Genomic DNA, 17,146 nt, shown 5'->3' with positions numbered 1-17,146 from the left:
CTCACCAGTGACATCCTGTGTCCTCTAATTCCTTTGTCCCTTTCCCTTCTAAATTTCTCTGAGTGTTCCTGCAGGGGCCAGAGAACCTGGGTATTCACCCAGCTCAGACCAGGTACCCCCAGTTGGGAGACCAGGTGACTTATGTGCCTAAGAGAGTTTGGAGTATGTGCTAACACCAGCAAAGTTCTTTCTCTGTAGGGGCGGGTCAGGGGAATGTGGGGGATCAGCAAGCAAAGCTTAGGCAAGAGGACACCCCCCGCCCCCTGCCAGCCATGAAATGCTGCCCAGATGTAGAATAGCCCTTGGCCCCTTCCCAGGGCTGCTCCCACTGCCCACCCTACCCCTCCATGTGTCTCTCCGCTCCGGTCTGTGGAGCCCCAGGCCGCTGCCCACCTGGCCTCTCCCCAGGGCCTGCAGCCTCCCCCCTAAGGATCTGGAAGTGAAATCCAGGAGTCAGGGAGCTCCAGGGGATGTGGGGAGGGGACGGGGAGGCTGAGCTTCCCCGTGCTCAGATCTGGTTTCGCCGCGCTCCGCCTGGCACACTGCCAGGGGCTGAGCCACCAGCTGCGCTATATAAGGCCTGGCCGCTGGACAGGAGAGACGAAGACTTGAACCCCCCAGCTGAGGAGTCCCGCTCAGGACACGGTGAGCTCCACTCCCCTTTTCCTCACCCCATGCCTGCATTTCCCGCCCCGCTCAGCTACTCCTGCCCTCCCCTGATCACCCTGCATCTCCCCCAAAGAAGATCCCCCCCTTTCTGCTTTGAAATTCTCTCTTCTCCCCACATTGGTCCAAAGTCCTCCCCGTCTTTCACCTGAGGTCAGGGACTCTCAAATGGTCCCAGTCAGGGTCTGTACCTCTGGGTGTCTGCTTTTTCCTTGCGGTCAGCCAGTCTGCTTAGTCCGAGAGTTCTGAGGAGCGTGGGATGGGGAGCCTAACTAACAGAGCATATGCTGAGGAAACTTCCGTGGCCTGCCAGATGGGAAATGGTTTTTCCACAAGTGCCTCAGGCCACCTTGGCCTCCCAGACAGTCTTAGACCGGTCTCGGACTGAATGCTGGGTAGCACTCAGCTCCCTGCTCCGAGCCCAGGAGCTTGGGGTAAGACACACGATGGGGACCTTGGGGACCCCCATGCCTCTGTTCCCTTGACTGAGAAAATGGTGGTGGCGGAGCGGGGAGTGGGGGTTGAGGGGGAGGTTAGTGGGCTTAGAGCTAGAAGATCTGCAATGTGGGATTGGTTTATTCTTCTCCTGGGACAGACAAGTGCTTTTGGATCCTTTTTTTTTTCCAGAAAAAAAGGAATCTCCTCTTTCCTACCACACCCTGGACTTTGGATGTTGAAGGGAGTCACTTTTGAATCTCCAGGAACTGGTCAGATTCTGGGTTGGCCAGAGCTCTGGGGAGAGATAAAAAATGAGCAAGAGCCTGGGCCATACCCCCACGGATCTTTGCCTTTATTGTCAGGCCCACTTGTCTCTCCTGGCTCCTACAGCCCCTGACCCATGCTTAACAGTTATTGGGGAGCCCTGGCTACGCACAGTGTGTCCCCTCTGCTCTCCTTCAGGGAGCTCCTGGCTCTGTAACTCCCAGCCAGGCCCCACCAAACAGGCCAGAAATGTGTTCCAGCTGCAGCCTGTTCACATCTGGGAATGTGTTCATGGAGGTCATGCGTCTGAAGCATCTGCGCCCTCCCGCTTGCACGTCCTGTGAGGGGCCAAGGCAGTCAGGGCTGGGCTGCACAGTGTTCATGGGTAGCCCCTTTGTGCAAGAGTGTGAGCCCCACCAAAGGGTAGCAAAACATGCCCCCAGGCCCAGGTCTTGGAAGTGATAAATTAGTCACTCAAGAGGCTGCTGGGAGTAAGCCCAAGCCCCTCCCCATTGGCAAGGTACTTCCTCACCCCTGCTCTCCCTTGTGCCCCATCTGGATATGGGGTCCTGGAGCCTGGATCTGAATCCAGGTTTGCCTTATTTGAACTCAAATCCTGAGCCTCTGCACCTCCCAAGCTGCCCAGATTCACAGCTGGGGCAGGTGTTACCTCCCATGAGACTTTATTCTGTCTACCCATCCACCCTCGATAGGTCAAAAAATAGTTCTGCTCAAGCCATAAGAGATGACACAGAAATGTGGAACCTGATAAGCTTTGTTTCTTCGCCGGTCATTGGATCTGAGAAACTTCCCAGGGGACTACGTTCCAAGGAGGTCCCAACTCTGAAGCACCCTCACCCATCTCCTGCCATGTTTCCCACAGGGCCTGGGGAAAAGATGGTGGGGACCAAGGCCTGGGTGTTCTTCTTCCTGGTCCTGGAAGTCACCTCTGTGTCAGGTATGGGCTAAGTATCTGCTCTCTCCCAAGCTTCTACTTGTCATAGTGAAGTCATATCTGATCTGGGACCCAATTATGGGCCGCAGCAATGGCCTTAAGACCTCAGGCTGGTCTATAGACTTATTAATAATTTATATCCTGCTTGTTTTCCCAGAGAATTTGAGATAGTTCCCAATATTAAAACCCACAGAACAGAATCTTTTAAATGAGGAGGGGGATTAGCTGTCATTCAAAGGGAGGAAAAAGGTAAGAGGGTTATCACTGCTGGGTGCTAAATTTAGCTCTGAGATTCCTGGCAGTCACAGCAAAAGGGAATCACAAGGGATCACGGGGTTCTCAGAAGCAGGTTGGGGTGTGGTATGGTTTTAGTTTCATAAAAATTCTTTTCTCTTAAAGCTCAATTTCATTTAGACCATGCAGCCGAATTTCACAGATTCCAGACCCCCTTCTGGTCCCCTTGTCCCCTCTGACCCCATCCTCTGGTGACCCTGAGTTCCTGAAGGAACAGGTAGAGGGCATATGCCTGGTGCACCCGAGCATCAGCGCTCCCAGCCCTGCCCTATATGCTCTCTCGCATCACCCCTGCCTCTCCTGATTTCTAACAACCTACTCGAGTAGGGCAAAAAATGCTCAAAGCCCTCTTGTAAAGCTGCATGCCCTGCAGCCTTTGTGAGCCCTTGAACAGGAACAAAGCCTGTCTCACCATTTTACCAAACCCCGTGTGCGCCCGCCTCCCACCTTGCTCTTTCCACCCTGACAGCTGCCGTTTGTGAAGATGATTAACATTCAGCCATCTGAGGGGAAATCAGATTAGTTTGATTAAAAGAGCTCCTATCACCCCAATTAAGCAGCAGAGAGAATTCTGATTTGGCTCCTCCCATGAGAACTAATTGCCTTTCAAAGCTTGTCTGCTCTCTGCTCTCCTTCTCCTTCCCCACTCAGGAGGCCCCAAACCAGCCTCAGATGGGGTGGGGCTGGAAGTTGCTTGTGGCCTGAGGACCCTGTACCTGTCTTTAGGAGTTGCTGACACTTACTCAGCAAACACCGTGCTAGGCATTGCTCTCAGTGGATTTTATGAATGAGCTTATTTAATCTCCAGAAGCCTTTGAGGCAAGAACTATTCTTATCCTCATTTTATGATGAGGGAACAGGGGTCAAATGAGTCAAGTATCTGGCTCAAGGTCAAACAGGACGTGGCAGAGCCTCTGGAACTCACATTCTCAATCTCCGCATACTTCAGAGATGTTTACTTGGGCTACCTCATGAAATTCTCACACCAAGTGGACCACCATCCTCTGAGGTGGGAATTAATATCTCCATTTTACAGATGAGGAAAATAAGGCTCCATTCTGCCAAGAAGGACAGGCTCAGATCCTAACATAGGAGCCCCAGCCCAGTGGTGGCTCAGCAGCATCTGATGATCCATTTTTAGAACAAGAGCAATAAGACAACTACATCTGGGTGCCTGGGTGGCTCAGTCATTAAGCATCGGCCTTGTGCTCAGGTCATGGTCCCGGGGTCCTGGGATCGAGCCCCGCATCGGGCTCTCCCTGCTCAGCGGGAAGCCTGCTTCTCCCTCTCCCACTCCCCCTGCTTGTGTTCCCTCTCTCGCTGTGTCTCTCTCTGTCAAATAAATAAATAAAATCTTAAAAAAAAAAAAAAAAAGACAACTACATCTGCTGAGCATGCACTCACTCCATGCCAGGTCTCTTTACATTCACTATCACCCTGAATAGGCACTGGAACCCTACGATGTAGCAATTGTTAATGCAGCCCTGTGATTTGGGAAATGCAATTAGAAGAATAAAGCTTCCGTGAGGTTGCACAGCTAGGTAGTGGCAGAGTGGAGATTTGAACCCATGTCCAGTGCTCATGCTCCATCCACCACATCACCTGCTTCCCTGCATCTTGAAAGGCTGGGGTAGCAGGATGCTGCTGGGCCCCTGTAACTAACAGTCCTGGCCTCTCACTTCTCCTCCTTGCCCTCAGGGAGGCAGACCATGCTCACCCAGTCGGTAAGAAGAGTCCAGCCTGGGAGGAGGACCTCCAGCATCTTTGCCAAGCCTGTTGACTCTCTGGAAAGTGAGTTGTGGCTGGAGCAGGGAGGATCAAGAGAGGGGATCTTTATTGAGCTTGCTGGGAGAATCTCTGAAGCCAGGGCACCGTGTCCTGGTTTCCATGGAAACCCACTTTTACAAGGCATTTAACCTACATCTCTGTCCAGGCAGATGGACCTAGGAAATAGGACAGCTTAGAATGTGAAGCTGCCTGGCATATTCAGGAATGCTATAGAGCTTGCTGGGGCCAGAGCACACGCTGGTGGGAGACAGTGGGGGGCGGGGGGATGAGGATGGAGAGATAGCCGGGGCCGGCTCACCAGCTCACCCTCAATGCCTGGCTAAGGGATTTAAAGCTGGTGAGTGGTGGGGTCCAAGCCACCCGGAGAAAGCTCACCCTAACTGCAGTGTCGGGGAGGGGTGGGGGTGGGAAGAGGGGAACTTGGAAGTAGAGAGACCAGGCAGGGAGTTACTGACATGGCAGAGCCGGGCTGCTGAGAGCTTTAATGGAGTGGCGGGAGCGGAAGGTTAAAAGGCTGGAGGGATGCTGGAGAGATAGATGCGACAGCATCCGAGACCAATGGGGGTGGGTGAGAGGTATCAGGAGTTAAGCAGAAAAGAAGGATGGAGCTCCCCCTGAGGCTCTGGGGCCTGGCTCCTCCCTGACCTGCCTCTACCTCTCAGGTCCTGGTGAGTGGACAACATGGTTCAACATCGACCACCCAGGGGGGCAGGGTGACTATGAGCGGCTGGATGCCATTCAATTCTACTATGGGGGCCGTGTGTGTGCTCGCCCCCTGAGGCTAGAGGCTCGGACCACTGACTGGATGCCTGCAGGCAGCACTGGCCAGGTGGTCCATGGCAGTCTCCGTGAGGGCTTCTGGTGCCTCAACAGGGAGCAGCGGCCCGGCCAGAACTGCTCCAATTACACCGTGCGCTTCCTCTGCCCACCAGGTGAGCCCGGACAGTCCCTGAGCCCCTACCTCCCACCAGCCTTGGCACAGGGAGAGGCCAGGATTGGCATCTGGCCACAGGAACTCTGGATATCACACCCATGCACAGGCTTTGACTCCCTCAGAGAAACACATTAATGTCATGAGAGCCATGATCTTCCCAAGAATGTTCTGTGCCAACGGGTACTTTCCGTTCAACCCGCTCATTGAGTGTGAGTGGCAAGGAGGTGAAGACCACAGGCTCCGGAGTTGGGCTGCTTGCGTTTGAATCTTGGGTCTACCATCTGAACTGTGCTCCTTAGGCAAATTTTCTTTTTTTTTTTTAAATGTAATTTTATTATTATATTTTAAAGATTTTATTTATTTATTTGAGAGAGAGAGCGAGAGAATGAGTGATGGGGAGGGGCAGAGGGAGAGGGAGAAGCAGGCTCCCTGCTGAGCAGGAAGCCTGATGCAGATCCCAGGACCCAGATCAGGAGCGGAAGGCAGACGCTCAACTGACTAAGCCACCCAGGCGCCCCTTAGGCAAATTTTCTGAAGCTCTCTGAGCCTCAGGTTTCTCACCAATAGAACAGGTGAAATTAGTAAATATTAATACACCTTGATGTGGGTTTTTATGAGAATTAAATGAGACAATGGATATAGCGGGTTTAACCCAGGTGAACGTTCACTCAGTGTTAGTTTCTATGATCGCCCTCATGTGCCAGACACTGGGCTCGTTGTAGTCATCACTCAGTCTTTATAACTGACCTGTGAGGAATCTCCATTTTGACAAGTTACTCCAGACCTGGAGAGGTGAGGTAATTTCTCACGATTCTGCAGCTGATAAGTGGGGAGCTGGGATTTGAACTCACGTCGGTGTTTACAGAGTCCAAGAGTTCATGCGCGACATCCTCCCTCTCCACATAGGATAATACAGAGCCAGCTGCAAGACTGCCCACTTCTCAGACGGTCACCCTCCCTTCCTGGGTGGGCGCGCACGGCCTGACCCCGCAGGCCCGGGTGGCAGTAGTGGTCATCCAGAGTGGGAGCTCAGGCTGGGCAAGGTCGCAGGGCCCCATTGCTGCACACAGGCCTCAGAGCAGAGGTGAGGGGGTGGGGAAGCGTGAGGTCTGAGTCACTGAGGTCCCAGACCCTGACCCGGAGGGAGCCCTTCCACAGGAACATATGACTGTTTCCACACTGATGGGGAGGGAAGATGGTCTATCCCTGCACATCCTAGGACAGCATATCCAGGTCCCAGTGCTTGGCCAACAAGTCCCTCTCAGAGCCACCCCGGGCCCATAGGGTACCTCTGTGCAAATTAGAGACACCACTTCCTCAGGACTCTTGACTTTCATCTGTTGGAAAAGTCATTGCAGTAAATATAAATATCAATGATGTCTATCATGTGAAGAGAGACCCTGTCTCTCTGAGAGAAAACAGCCTCAGGGGCAGATTTGCTGACAGAGTGCCCTCGGGAGGCAAGTCAGACCATCTGCTGATCCTCTTTGCAGGGTCCCTGCGCCGAGACACAGAGCGCGTCTGGAGCCCATGGTCTCACTGGAGCAAGTGTTCTGCTGCTTGTGGTCACACTGGAGTCCAGACCCGAACACGCACCTGCTTGGCAGAGACTGTTTCACTCTGCAATGAGGCCTCTGAAGAGGGCCGGCTCTGCATGAACCAGCCCTGTACAGGTACTACTCTTGCTCCTGGTGCTGGGAAGGCATGCAACTGAGCTGAAGCAGCCTAGAAGGTTAGGGCAGAGGGTCAGACTGAGAATGATTCATTCATTCCCCAAGAATTAAATGAGCATCTGTTATGTGCTCTGATGGGGGATGTAGAGGATAACGTGGGAGCACAGAGCAGGGTCAATTGTAACTTAGGAGAATCAAGGATGGCTTCCTGGAGGAAGTGTCCTGGGCTAAGTCTTGAAGGATGAATAGGAATTAGTCACACAGGCTGATAAGGAAAGGTAACAAAGACCTAAGGGGGAGGGGAAGCATGTGTGAGTCCATAGGCTGAGATGTCCCTGAAGGAGAGCCAGAATCCACATAAGCCCTCCTGATGTGGCCCCTTCTTCCACAGCCTGTGACCTGACCTGCCCCATGGGCCAGGTGAATGCTGACTGTGATGCCTGCATGTGCCAGGACTTCATGCTACACGGAGCTGTCTCCCTCCCTGGGGGTGCCCCAGCCTCGGGGGCCACTGTCTACCTGCTGACTAAGACTCCTAAGCCACTGACCAAGACAGACAGCAATGGGAGGTTCCGAGTCCCTGGCTTGTGCCCTGATGGCAAAAGCATTCTGAAGATCACAAAGGCCAAGTTTGCCCCCATTATGCTCACGATGCCCAAGACTAGCCTAAAAACAGCCACTGTCAATGCGGAGTTCAGGAGGGCAGGTACTGTTCTCCGGGGAAGAGCTGGACAGGAAGGCTAGACTTTTAAATAAAGGGATCATAGTGCTAAGAGCTGCCTTAGCAGCTTACAGAGTAAATTCCCAAATCCTTACCATGACCCACAAGGCTCTACATCATCTGGCTCCCCCATACTTCTCTGTTCTCCTCTTCCGTTACTCTTCCTTCCACCCCCACTGAGTCACTCTACTCCAGCCAGAATAGCCTCCTAGCTGTTCCTCAAACATGCAGGCACACTCCTGCCTCAGGGCCCTTGCACTTGCTATATACTCTGCTTGGAGTATTCTTCCCACAGATGTCAACACGGATTGCTCTCTCAAATGTATGAATTCTTTCCTGGCCACCTTATCTAAAATAGTCAGTTATAATACATTATGAGATTTGGAGTTTATAGACAGGCTGGGGGAATCCAGAAATGGTGCAGAATGGCCAGCACATTCTGCTGGAGGCAGCAGAATGGGAGTATTGCACTATTCAAAACAGCCAGCTCTGTCCCAAAGGCAGTGCTTAGGAATCTTGGCTTGCACAAGGTCCCCTTGGTTCTCTACTGCCCCACCCAAATGCTGCTTGAGAGGCTGCAGAAGCTGATCCTAGGCCGAGGGTGTGGAGTGGGTGGACTCCATTCTGGACCACTTCCATTAGAGAGGAGCTAGGAGTGGGAGGAGGCATAAAGTCATACAGTTTTAACACACAGCAAAAAACTTGAGGGAGCAAGGCTCTAGACAATCTGCCACAGAGCAAAAAACCAAATCGCCATTTCTTGTCTCCTGTCCCAGAGACTCCATACATCGTGAAGAACCCAGAGACAAAAGCACGGAGAGCTGGGCAGAGTGTGTCCCTTTGCTGTAAGGCCATGGGGAAGCCCAGTCCGGACAAGTATTTCTGGTGAGTGTTCTGCCAGTTTCCTTGCCAAGTCTTCTTGGAGACCAGACCTTTCTTACACTGGGTCTGGACTTATTATTTTTTTTTTTTTAAAGATTTTATTTATTTATTTGACAGAGAGATAGAGAGAGAGCACAAGTAGGCAGAGAGGCTGGCAGAGGGAGAGGGAGAAGCAGGCTCCCCGCCGAGCGGGGAGCCCGATGCGGGGCTCGATCCCAGGACCCTGGGATCATGACCTGAGCCGAAGGCAGCCGCTTAACCAACTGAGCCACCCAGGCGCCCCTGGGTCTGGACTTATTAATCATAACAATAACCAACAGGATAAAGTTATTTGTAAGGCCTTGGCACAGAGCCCACAGGTTGGCATTTATAAGTGGGAACCAGTGGGGTTGAGGCCACCCCGTCAACCAGCCAGCCCTGTTACTATCCTCTTGCAGCTGGGGTCCCCACAGAGCAGCTCTGGTCTCAGGGTCCTGACTTGGATATCCTTGGGACACAGAACAAGGTTCCCCAGCCCTGCTTCCCCTCACAAAAGCACGCCAGGTCAGAGTCCCCGAGGGCTGAGTCCTCTAGCCTTCACAGATATTTATTTCACAGCCATTGTCCTGTCTGATGCTCCAGCAATTCTGTGAAGTCAGCTAGGGAATCACAGACCAGGAGGCTAAATCTCAGAGAGGTGAGATGATTTGTCCAAGGATCCACAGCCAGGTAGTAGTGAGGCTGGGACTCAGAATGAAGTCCCTTGACTCCCAGGCCAGTGAGTGCTCTTGGATGAGCTAGGTCACAGGTGGTGTTAGCATCTGCAGGGCCCCAGGCATCATCTGCCTCCCCGACAGCTGGCTCCTGGCCCTCTCCCCAAGGGTACCTGCTCTCCCACCATCCCCTCAGGCTCTGCTCCATTCCTTGCAGGTACCACAATGACACGCTGCTGGACCCCTCCCTCTACAAGCATGAGAGTAAGCTCATGCTGAGGAACCTGCAACAGGACCAGGCTGGCGAGTACTTCTGCAAGGCACAGAGTGATGCTGGGGCTGTGAAGTCGCAGGTGGCCCAGCTGACTGTCATAGGTAAGCCTGTCAGCGTCCCTGAGTCTGCCACAGGGCCGGGGGAGCACCCAAGTGGCCATATCTGGGCAGTAAAAGCTCGGGCTTTTCTGTGCTGTGCACAGTGCTATGCCCTCCAGGATACAAAGATCTCACAGTCCTGAAGCCTACCCTCACAGAGCTGCCAGTCCAAGAGGGTGAAGAAACAGAAATAAGAGACAAATAAGTAAAGATAGAAAAATGCACTAAAACAGGAGATAAGATGAGACACAGAAGGGTGCCTGGGTGGCTCAGTCGTTAGGCGTTTGCCTTCAGTTCAGGTCATGATCCCAGGGTCCTGGGATTGAGCCCCGCATTGGGCTCCCTGCTTCTCCCTCTCCCACTCCCCTTGCTTGTGTTCCCTCTCTCACCATGTCTCTATCTGTCAAATAAATAAATAAAATCTTAAAAAAAAGACGAGACACAAAGACCTTTCAGTGTGAGTGACCTTGGATGACTGCTTGAGGGATCAGCTTTTCAGCTGGAGTTTAAATAGTGGGTCACAGCCTTGGCTACTCATTGGGATCACCTGCTGAATTTTTAAAAATACTGACGACTGGGTCTTACCTCCAGAGAGTCTGATGTCATGGGTTTGGGATATGGTGTAGGCATGCACAGATTAAAATCTCCCCCAGGTGATTCTAATTTGCAGCCAATGTTGTGAACCCCCGGCCTTGAATAATGACCAAGGACTGTGCGTATGGAGGTCTAGAGGGCTGGCCTCTCTAGATCAAGGGGCCAGTGTGAGCTAAGGTTTACAGAAGAGGGTGACCTGATTAGAGCTGGCTTTAAGAAGTGATCTGGAGGGGGAGAGACTCGAGGCCAAGACCAATCAGGAACCTGTACTTGCAAAGTGGGGGGTGGGAGGGCGGGGAGGAGGAGATCTTAATAGTTGGCCTAGAGGCGCCCGGGGGGCTTAATGGGTTGGGCGTCTGCCTTCCACTCAGGTAATGATCCTGGAGTCCTGGGATCGAGCCCTGCCTCTGGTTCCCTGCTCAGTGGGGAGTCTGCTTCTCCTTCTCCCTCTGGCCCTCCCTCCTGTTCATGTTCTCTCTCGCTCTCTCTCTCAAATAAAATAATAATAATAATAATTGGCCTAAATAAAACTAAACAAAAGGCAGGAGAGAAAAAATTTATTGGGAGGATTCTGAAATATTTCATGGACTCCGAGAACACTGAGCACCAGACCTCAGGGCAGACAGGACACAGGGCATTGGGACCACTGGAGAGGAGATGTGGAGCCCCCTCCACAGTGGTTCCCAATCCATAAAACCAGTGCTCCCACCTGTGACAGTTACTGTAACACTGCCTTACCATTCTGAAGTCAAACTGATAGATAATAACTACATATAATTTCTAAATACATGTGCGCATGGCCCCAACTATAACATAAAGAAAAAAGAAAATAACTCTAATTCAAAACAGTGTATATAATTCAATGTGTAGATGTTTTTGGCATAACAACATGAGAAGGCTAACCCAGAGGTCAGACACTTGCACTTAAATCCAGTCACCACGAATGCAACAGCTACAAATCCTGATGGATACAGGAGTATAATATTGGAGGTTCACCTTCCTTGGGTAATGCTCCTGCAGGTATGCGGTTTTCCTGAGACAAGGAACAATTCTTGGTATAGTTCCAAGCTAAACCAAGCACAATCTTAACTTGATTTATATGGCAGTTGTGTTCTTTAAAAATTCAATGTATGGTTAAAGCCACATAAAAAATAGTAGGCTCTGATCATTTGAAACAGGTTTTCCACCTACATGACTATCTGCTGGGATACATGAACTTCATGCAGACAAATTCTTCATGCAGAGCAGTGCCAGGCCCTCACAGGACACAGGGCAGCAAGGCCTAGCCCCCACCCCACCCACTACATGCCAGTAGCCTCTCAATTTTAGTGGTAACTCAAAACACTCTCACAAATTTTCAAGACCCCTCTACTGAGAACCATGACTCTAATGGTCTCAGTAACCAACTCCATTTCCGTATATATAAAATGGGATTAAAAATGGCTATTCCAGGGACACCTGGGTGGCTCAGTTGTTAAGCATCTGCCTTCAGCTCGGGTCATGATCCCAGGATCCTGGGATCGAGTCCCAGTCGGGCTCCTTGCTCAGCGGGGAGCCTGCTTCTCCCTCTGCCTGCCGCTCCCCCTGCTTTGTGCTCTCTCTCTGACAAATAAATAAATACAATCTTTTTAAAAAATGATAAAAAAAATAATGGCTATTCCATCTCCCTCAGAAGAGTTCTGTGAGAATCGGGATCAGGGATATGCAAGTACTTTGAAAACCGGGCGCCTGGGTGGCTCAGTTGTTAAGCGTCTGCCTTCGGCTCAGGTCATGATCCCAGGGTCCTGGGATCGAGTCCCGCATCGGGCTCCCTGCTCCGCAGGAAGCCTGCTTCTCCATCTCCCACTCCCCCTGCTTGTGTTCCCTCCCTTCCTGTCTCTGTCTCTGTGTCAAATAAATAAATAAATAAAATCTTTAAAAAAAAAAAAGTACTTTGAAAACCATAAAGCCCTCCAGAGAGGTGAGGTAAGGGTACCCTTTTGTGTAGGACACGAACTTACTTTTAATATTCACATTGTTTCCCTCCACAGCTGCTGATGAGACTCCTTGCAATCCAACCCCTGAGAGCTACCTTATCCGGCTGCCCCATGATTGCTTCCAGAATGCCACCAACTCCTCCTACTATGACGTGGGCCATTGCCCTGTCAAGACCTGTGCAGGGCAGCAGGATAAGGGTATCAGGTGCCGGGATGCTGTGGAGCACTGCTGTGGCATCTCCAAAACTGAGGAAAGGGAGATCCAATGCAGCGGGTACACCCTGCCCACCAAGGTGGCCATGGAGTGCAGCTGTCTGCGGTGTACGGAGACCCGGAGTATTGTGCGTGGCCGCGTCAGTGCTGCTGACAATGGGGAACCCATGCGCTTTGGCCACGTGTACATGGGGAGCAACCGTGTGAGCATGACTGGCTACAAAGGCACTTTCACCCTCCATGTTCCCCAGGACACGGAGAGGTTGGTGCTCACATTTGTGGACAGGATGCAGAAATTCGTCAACACCACTAAAGTGCTGCCCTTCAACAAGAAGGGGAGTGCGGTGTTCCATGAGATCAAGATGCTTCGGAAGAAAGAGCCCATCACCTTGGAGGCCATGGACACCAACATTATCCCCCTAGGGGAGGTGGCTGGAGAAGACCCTATGGCTGAGCTGGAGATCCCATCCAAGAGTTTCTATAGGCAGAATGGAGAGCCCTACACAGGAAAAGTAAAGGCCAGTGTGACCTTCCTGGATCCCCGGAATATTTCCACAGCCACGGCTGCCCAGAGTGACCTGAACTTCATCAATGATGAAGGAGACACGTTCCCCCTTCGGACATATGGTATGTTCTCTGTGGACTTCACAGACGAGGCCACCTCAGAGTCACTTAATGTTGGCAACGTGAAGGTCCACCTTGACTCGACCCAGGTCAAGATGCCAGAACACGTGCCCACAATGCAACTCTGGTCGCTCAACCCAGACACAGGGTTGTGGGAGGAGGAAGGTGACTTCAAATTTGAAAGACAAAGGCGGGGCAAAAGGGAAGAGAGAACCTTCCTGGTTGGCAACATGGAGATCCGTGAAAGGAGGCTCTTTAATCTGGATGTCCCAGAAAGCAGGAGGTGCTTTATCAAGGTTAGGGCCTACCGGAGTGAGAGGTTCTTGCCCAGTGAGCAGATCCAGGGGGTTGTGGTCTCTGCGATCAACCTGGAGCCCAGGGCGGGCTTCTCGTCCAACCCCAGGGCCTGGGGCCGCTTTGACAGTGTCATCACAGGGCCCAATGGGGCCTGTCTGCCTGCCTTCTGTGATGACCAGTCCCCTGATGCCTATTCCGCCTATGTCTTGGCAAGCCTGGCTGGGGAAGAACTGGAAGCGGTACAGTCTTCTCCTAAATTCGACCCAAATGCAATTGGTGTTCCTCAGCCCTATCTCAATAAGCTCAAATACCGTCGGACAGATCATGAGGACCCACAGGTGAAGAAGACAGCTTTCCAGATCAGCATGGCCAAGCCAAGGCCCAGTTCAGCTGAGGAGAGCAATGGGCCCATCTATGCCCTTGAGAACCTCCGGGCATGTGAGGAGGCACCACCCAGTGCTGCCCACTTCCGGTTCTACCAGATTGAGGGGGATCGGTATGACTACAACACTGTCCCCTTCAACGAGGATGACCCTATGAGCTGGACTGAAGACTACCTGGCATGGTGGCCCAAGCCAATGGAGTTCAGGGCCTGCTACATCAAGGTGAAGATCGTGGGGCCGGTGGAGGTGAACGTGCGATCCCGCAACATGGGGGGCACCCACCGGCAGACAGTGGGGAAGTTGTATGGAATCCGGGATGTGAAGAGCACACGAGACCGGGACCAGCCCAATGTCTCATCTGCCTGTCTAGAGTTCAAGTGCAGTGGGATGCTCTATGACCAGGACCGCGTGGACCGCACACTGGTGAAGGTCATCCCTCAGGGCAGCTGCTATCGAGCCAGTGTGAACTCCATGCTGCACGAGTACCTGGTCAACCACCTACCGCTGGCCGTCAACAATGACACCAGTGAGTACACCATGCTGGCACCCCTGGATCCACTGGGCCACAACTATGGCATCTACACTGTCACTGACCAGGACCCCCACACGGCCAAGGAGATTGCACTTGGCCGGTGCTTTGATGGCACATCGGACGGCTCCTCCAGAGTCATGAAGAGCAACGTGGGAGTGGCCCTCACCTTCAACTGCGCAGAGAGGCAAGTGGGCCGCCAGAGTGCCTTCCAGTACCTCCAAAGCCCCCCTGCCCGGCCCCCTGCCACAAGCACCGTCAGAGGAAGGGTGTCCTCACGGAGACAGCAACGGGCTAGTAGGCGTGGCCAGCGCCGGCGCTAGGCGGGGGGCCTCTCTGAGGTTTCCCGGGGTTGCTCTGCAGCCTCTAAGCAACTAAGTCTCTTGGTACTTTTCTTCCCCCACCTCATGCAACAGCCATTGTGAGACTGATGCATAAACTGTCACTTGGTTAATTTAAGCACATCTGTTCTGGTGCAGTTTGCTTGTTTGTTTCTTCACGCCTTTACTTACTGTCTTTATCCCATGATACTGATAGGCCGTAGCCCCCCCCAAATGTCAAAATAAAGTCTTTTTGTCCTGTTTACAAGAAACACAACAAATTGACCATTGGTAAAGTCTATGGCCATCGACGAAAATGTACTTCCTTCTCTTTTTGCAGGGTTTTGCTCACCTCTACAATAATGATAACCTGATGTTAAAGACCAAGTAACCAATATAAGGCATATTTCTTGGCCTTGGTCTACAGGATGTCAGAAAGGCCTCTATCACAGTCGACACATATAAATGATGGTGAAATAAAGGAATAAACTACAATATTTTTACTTGAAATGTAAATAACTTATTTATTTCTTTGCTGAGTTTGGAACTCTAGTATACATTCCATGTTAAGCTGTCGGATACGGGGGTAATCGTAGCTCCTTTGCCAAGTCTGGAAAGAACATTTCACATCCACAACTGCGAGAGTTTGCTAATTATATTAGTGCATTTCCCTTTACATTTACTTTTGTTCTTCCTAGAAGCCCAGTGTACCCCAGAGCAGATGTCAATAAATGCTCATTTTGTACTTGTTTTTGAGGCCCCTGTCCTGTCTCTTAACCAATAAAGAGAGTCAGCTGCTCTGAGGGACAGAGGAGATTCTGGAAAGTGGTCACAAGGTGGCAGGAGGCACAGCCCCCACCCTGCAGCCCCGCCACCCAGTTACAGGGTTGAGGAACTAGGCACACACTCTGGTGATCAAGTTTGTTCTCATGGATCATATTTTCCACTTGCGGAGAAGAGCAGAGATTCCTGGAGTTGTGAGTATGTTCTGGGCTCCTGAGCAAAGCTAAAAACATGTCCTATTTTTTATTTATTTATTTTTCTTTCTTTCTTTCTTTCTCTCCAGTGCTGGGGAGCTTATACAATGTTTTGGCCCAGGGTCAGGTAAGCTGGCCAAGTGCTCCTTCAGTGACCCCCCACTGCTTGCTGCCTTCTCCAGCTGTGCTGGCCCACCTCACTCAGAAATGATGGGCTTTTTTTCTTTTTAATTTTATTCCAAGCTCTTCTAAAGACGCCCAGCTTTTCCAGATACCAGATCTTTGTTGTGTATAATAGTCCCTGTTCCTTGAGTAAAACTACTGGTCCAGATGGACAGGGTTTTGTTTTTGGAAAAAGTATTTGGTTTAAAATAGTAAATCAGAGGCCAGTGCATGGCGCCAGAGTAATCTTGGAGGCATCTAGAGTCAGGGTGGTAGAGTGTAGTGTTGGGTAAGAGGCAGACTGCCCCTCTCCCAACCTCTCCAGAATCTCTCAGAAAAGACACCAAGGGGACTCAGGGAGGAGAGGGCATTGTTCATAATCAGGATAGAAAGCTTTCCTTCATCTCCTGGCCGGCCCAGTTGCAGCTCCTTTTGGCCACCTCTGACCTGGACTGGATTTTAGGCTCTTGGATCAGCATCTGCCCAGCTCCCAGGGGTTTGGTTCATAATCAACTGGAAATTTCTCTGGCTGAGCACCCTATCCTCATGACCTCTGAGAAAGTGAGTGAATGCAGGGCTGGGGCCTAGTGGCCTCGGGATTGCTCCTTGACCCACTTCCAACAACACTTTCTGGGGAGCGGCCATCACTGACTATTTGGGGAGCCTGATGCCCCTGCCGAGGGGTCAAGTATTCAACTATCTGCAGCACGGATTCCTCCCTGCTTCGGGAGCCAGCACGTGGTGCTTCAACCTGACCACCCAGTTCCCTTCAAACTCGCAAAGAGAGGGGGCTGGAAAAAGTGGGTTCTCTCAGCCCATGCCCTTCCCTTTCTGTTGTCCACTGAGGACCTGAATCAGTGGTCTCCAGCATGCAGCAGTTGGTACCTGATGTTTTTCTTCACTCACCAAATATTTACTGAGTGCCTACTACTCTCTGCCAAGCTATGTGTGCAGCTAGAGCGGCCTTTATGTATATACAAAATATAGTACACACAGTGGCACCAGACTTGGAAGGGATGGTGGTCAGAGAAGGCTTCCTGGAGGAGGTGACACCTAATTTGAACGACAGCAAGGAGCTGGTTTGCTGAAGGTGTGGCTGTCAGGTGCAGGGGCACAAGCAGAAACAGCTTGTGCAAAACCAAGGGTAGAGGCTGGTAGGGGGGTGGAAGATACCTCACTTTCAGATGAGGAAACACTATTGAGTTGAACTTATGTTACCTAATCTCTAAGCATCTTGCTTCCCCAGACAGAGGTGCTCCCTGCTAGCAGTGTGATTTTGGTCAAGTGGATTTCTCCGGGACCTCATTTTCCTCATCTATAAATGAAAGAGTTGGTTGTATACTTAAAACTAACACGATGTTATATGCCCATTCTATCTCAAAAATAAATGAA

General features: G+C 51.5%; 1 protein-coding gene across 3 annotated transcripts; it reads left to right on the top strand.

The window, feature by feature from the left end:
• Positions 1 to 448: 448 nt before the first annotated feature.
• Positions 449 to 15,366, top strand: CILP (cartilage intermediate layer protein). 3 transcript variants are annotated; one of them, XM_081831261.1, is made up of 9 exons: positions 449 to 647; positions 2,160 to 2,326; positions 4,316 to 4,408; positions 5,068 to 5,337; positions 6,833 to 7,012; positions 7,404 to 7,718; positions 8,510 to 8,618; positions 9,525 to 9,682; positions 12,304 to 15,366. In XM_081831261.1, exons 2-9 carry the CDS (start codon positions 2,239 to 2,241, stop codon positions 14,616 to 14,618), a joined length of 3,528 nt encoding a protein of 1,175 aa, XP_081687387.1. In that variant the 5' UTR covers positions 449 to 647; positions 2,160 to 2,238; the 3' UTR covers positions 14,619 to 15,366. The 3 variants fall into 3 exon arrangements, with proteins under 3 accessions (XP_081687387.1, XP_081687388.1, XP_081687389.1); XM_081831262.1 differs by lacking the exon at positions 5,068 to 5,337 and having other exon boundaries at positions 451 to 647; XM_081831263.1 differs by lacking the exons at positions 4,316 to 4,408; positions 5,068 to 5,337 and having other exon boundaries at positions 451 to 647.
• Positions 15,367 to 17,146: the final 1,780 nt, after the last annotated feature.

Source organism: Leptonychotes weddellii, chromosome 9 (assembly GCF_054177405.1).
Source record: "Leptonychotes weddellii isolate Sample4059 chromosome 9, ASM5417740v2, whole genome shotgun sequence".
NCBI lineage: Eukaryota > Metazoa > Chordata > Mammalia > Carnivora > Phocidae > Leptonychotes > Leptonychotes weddellii.
The sequence above is the reverse complement of the archived record's forward strand: the minus strand, read 5'-3'. Positions and strand labels throughout refer to the sequence as shown.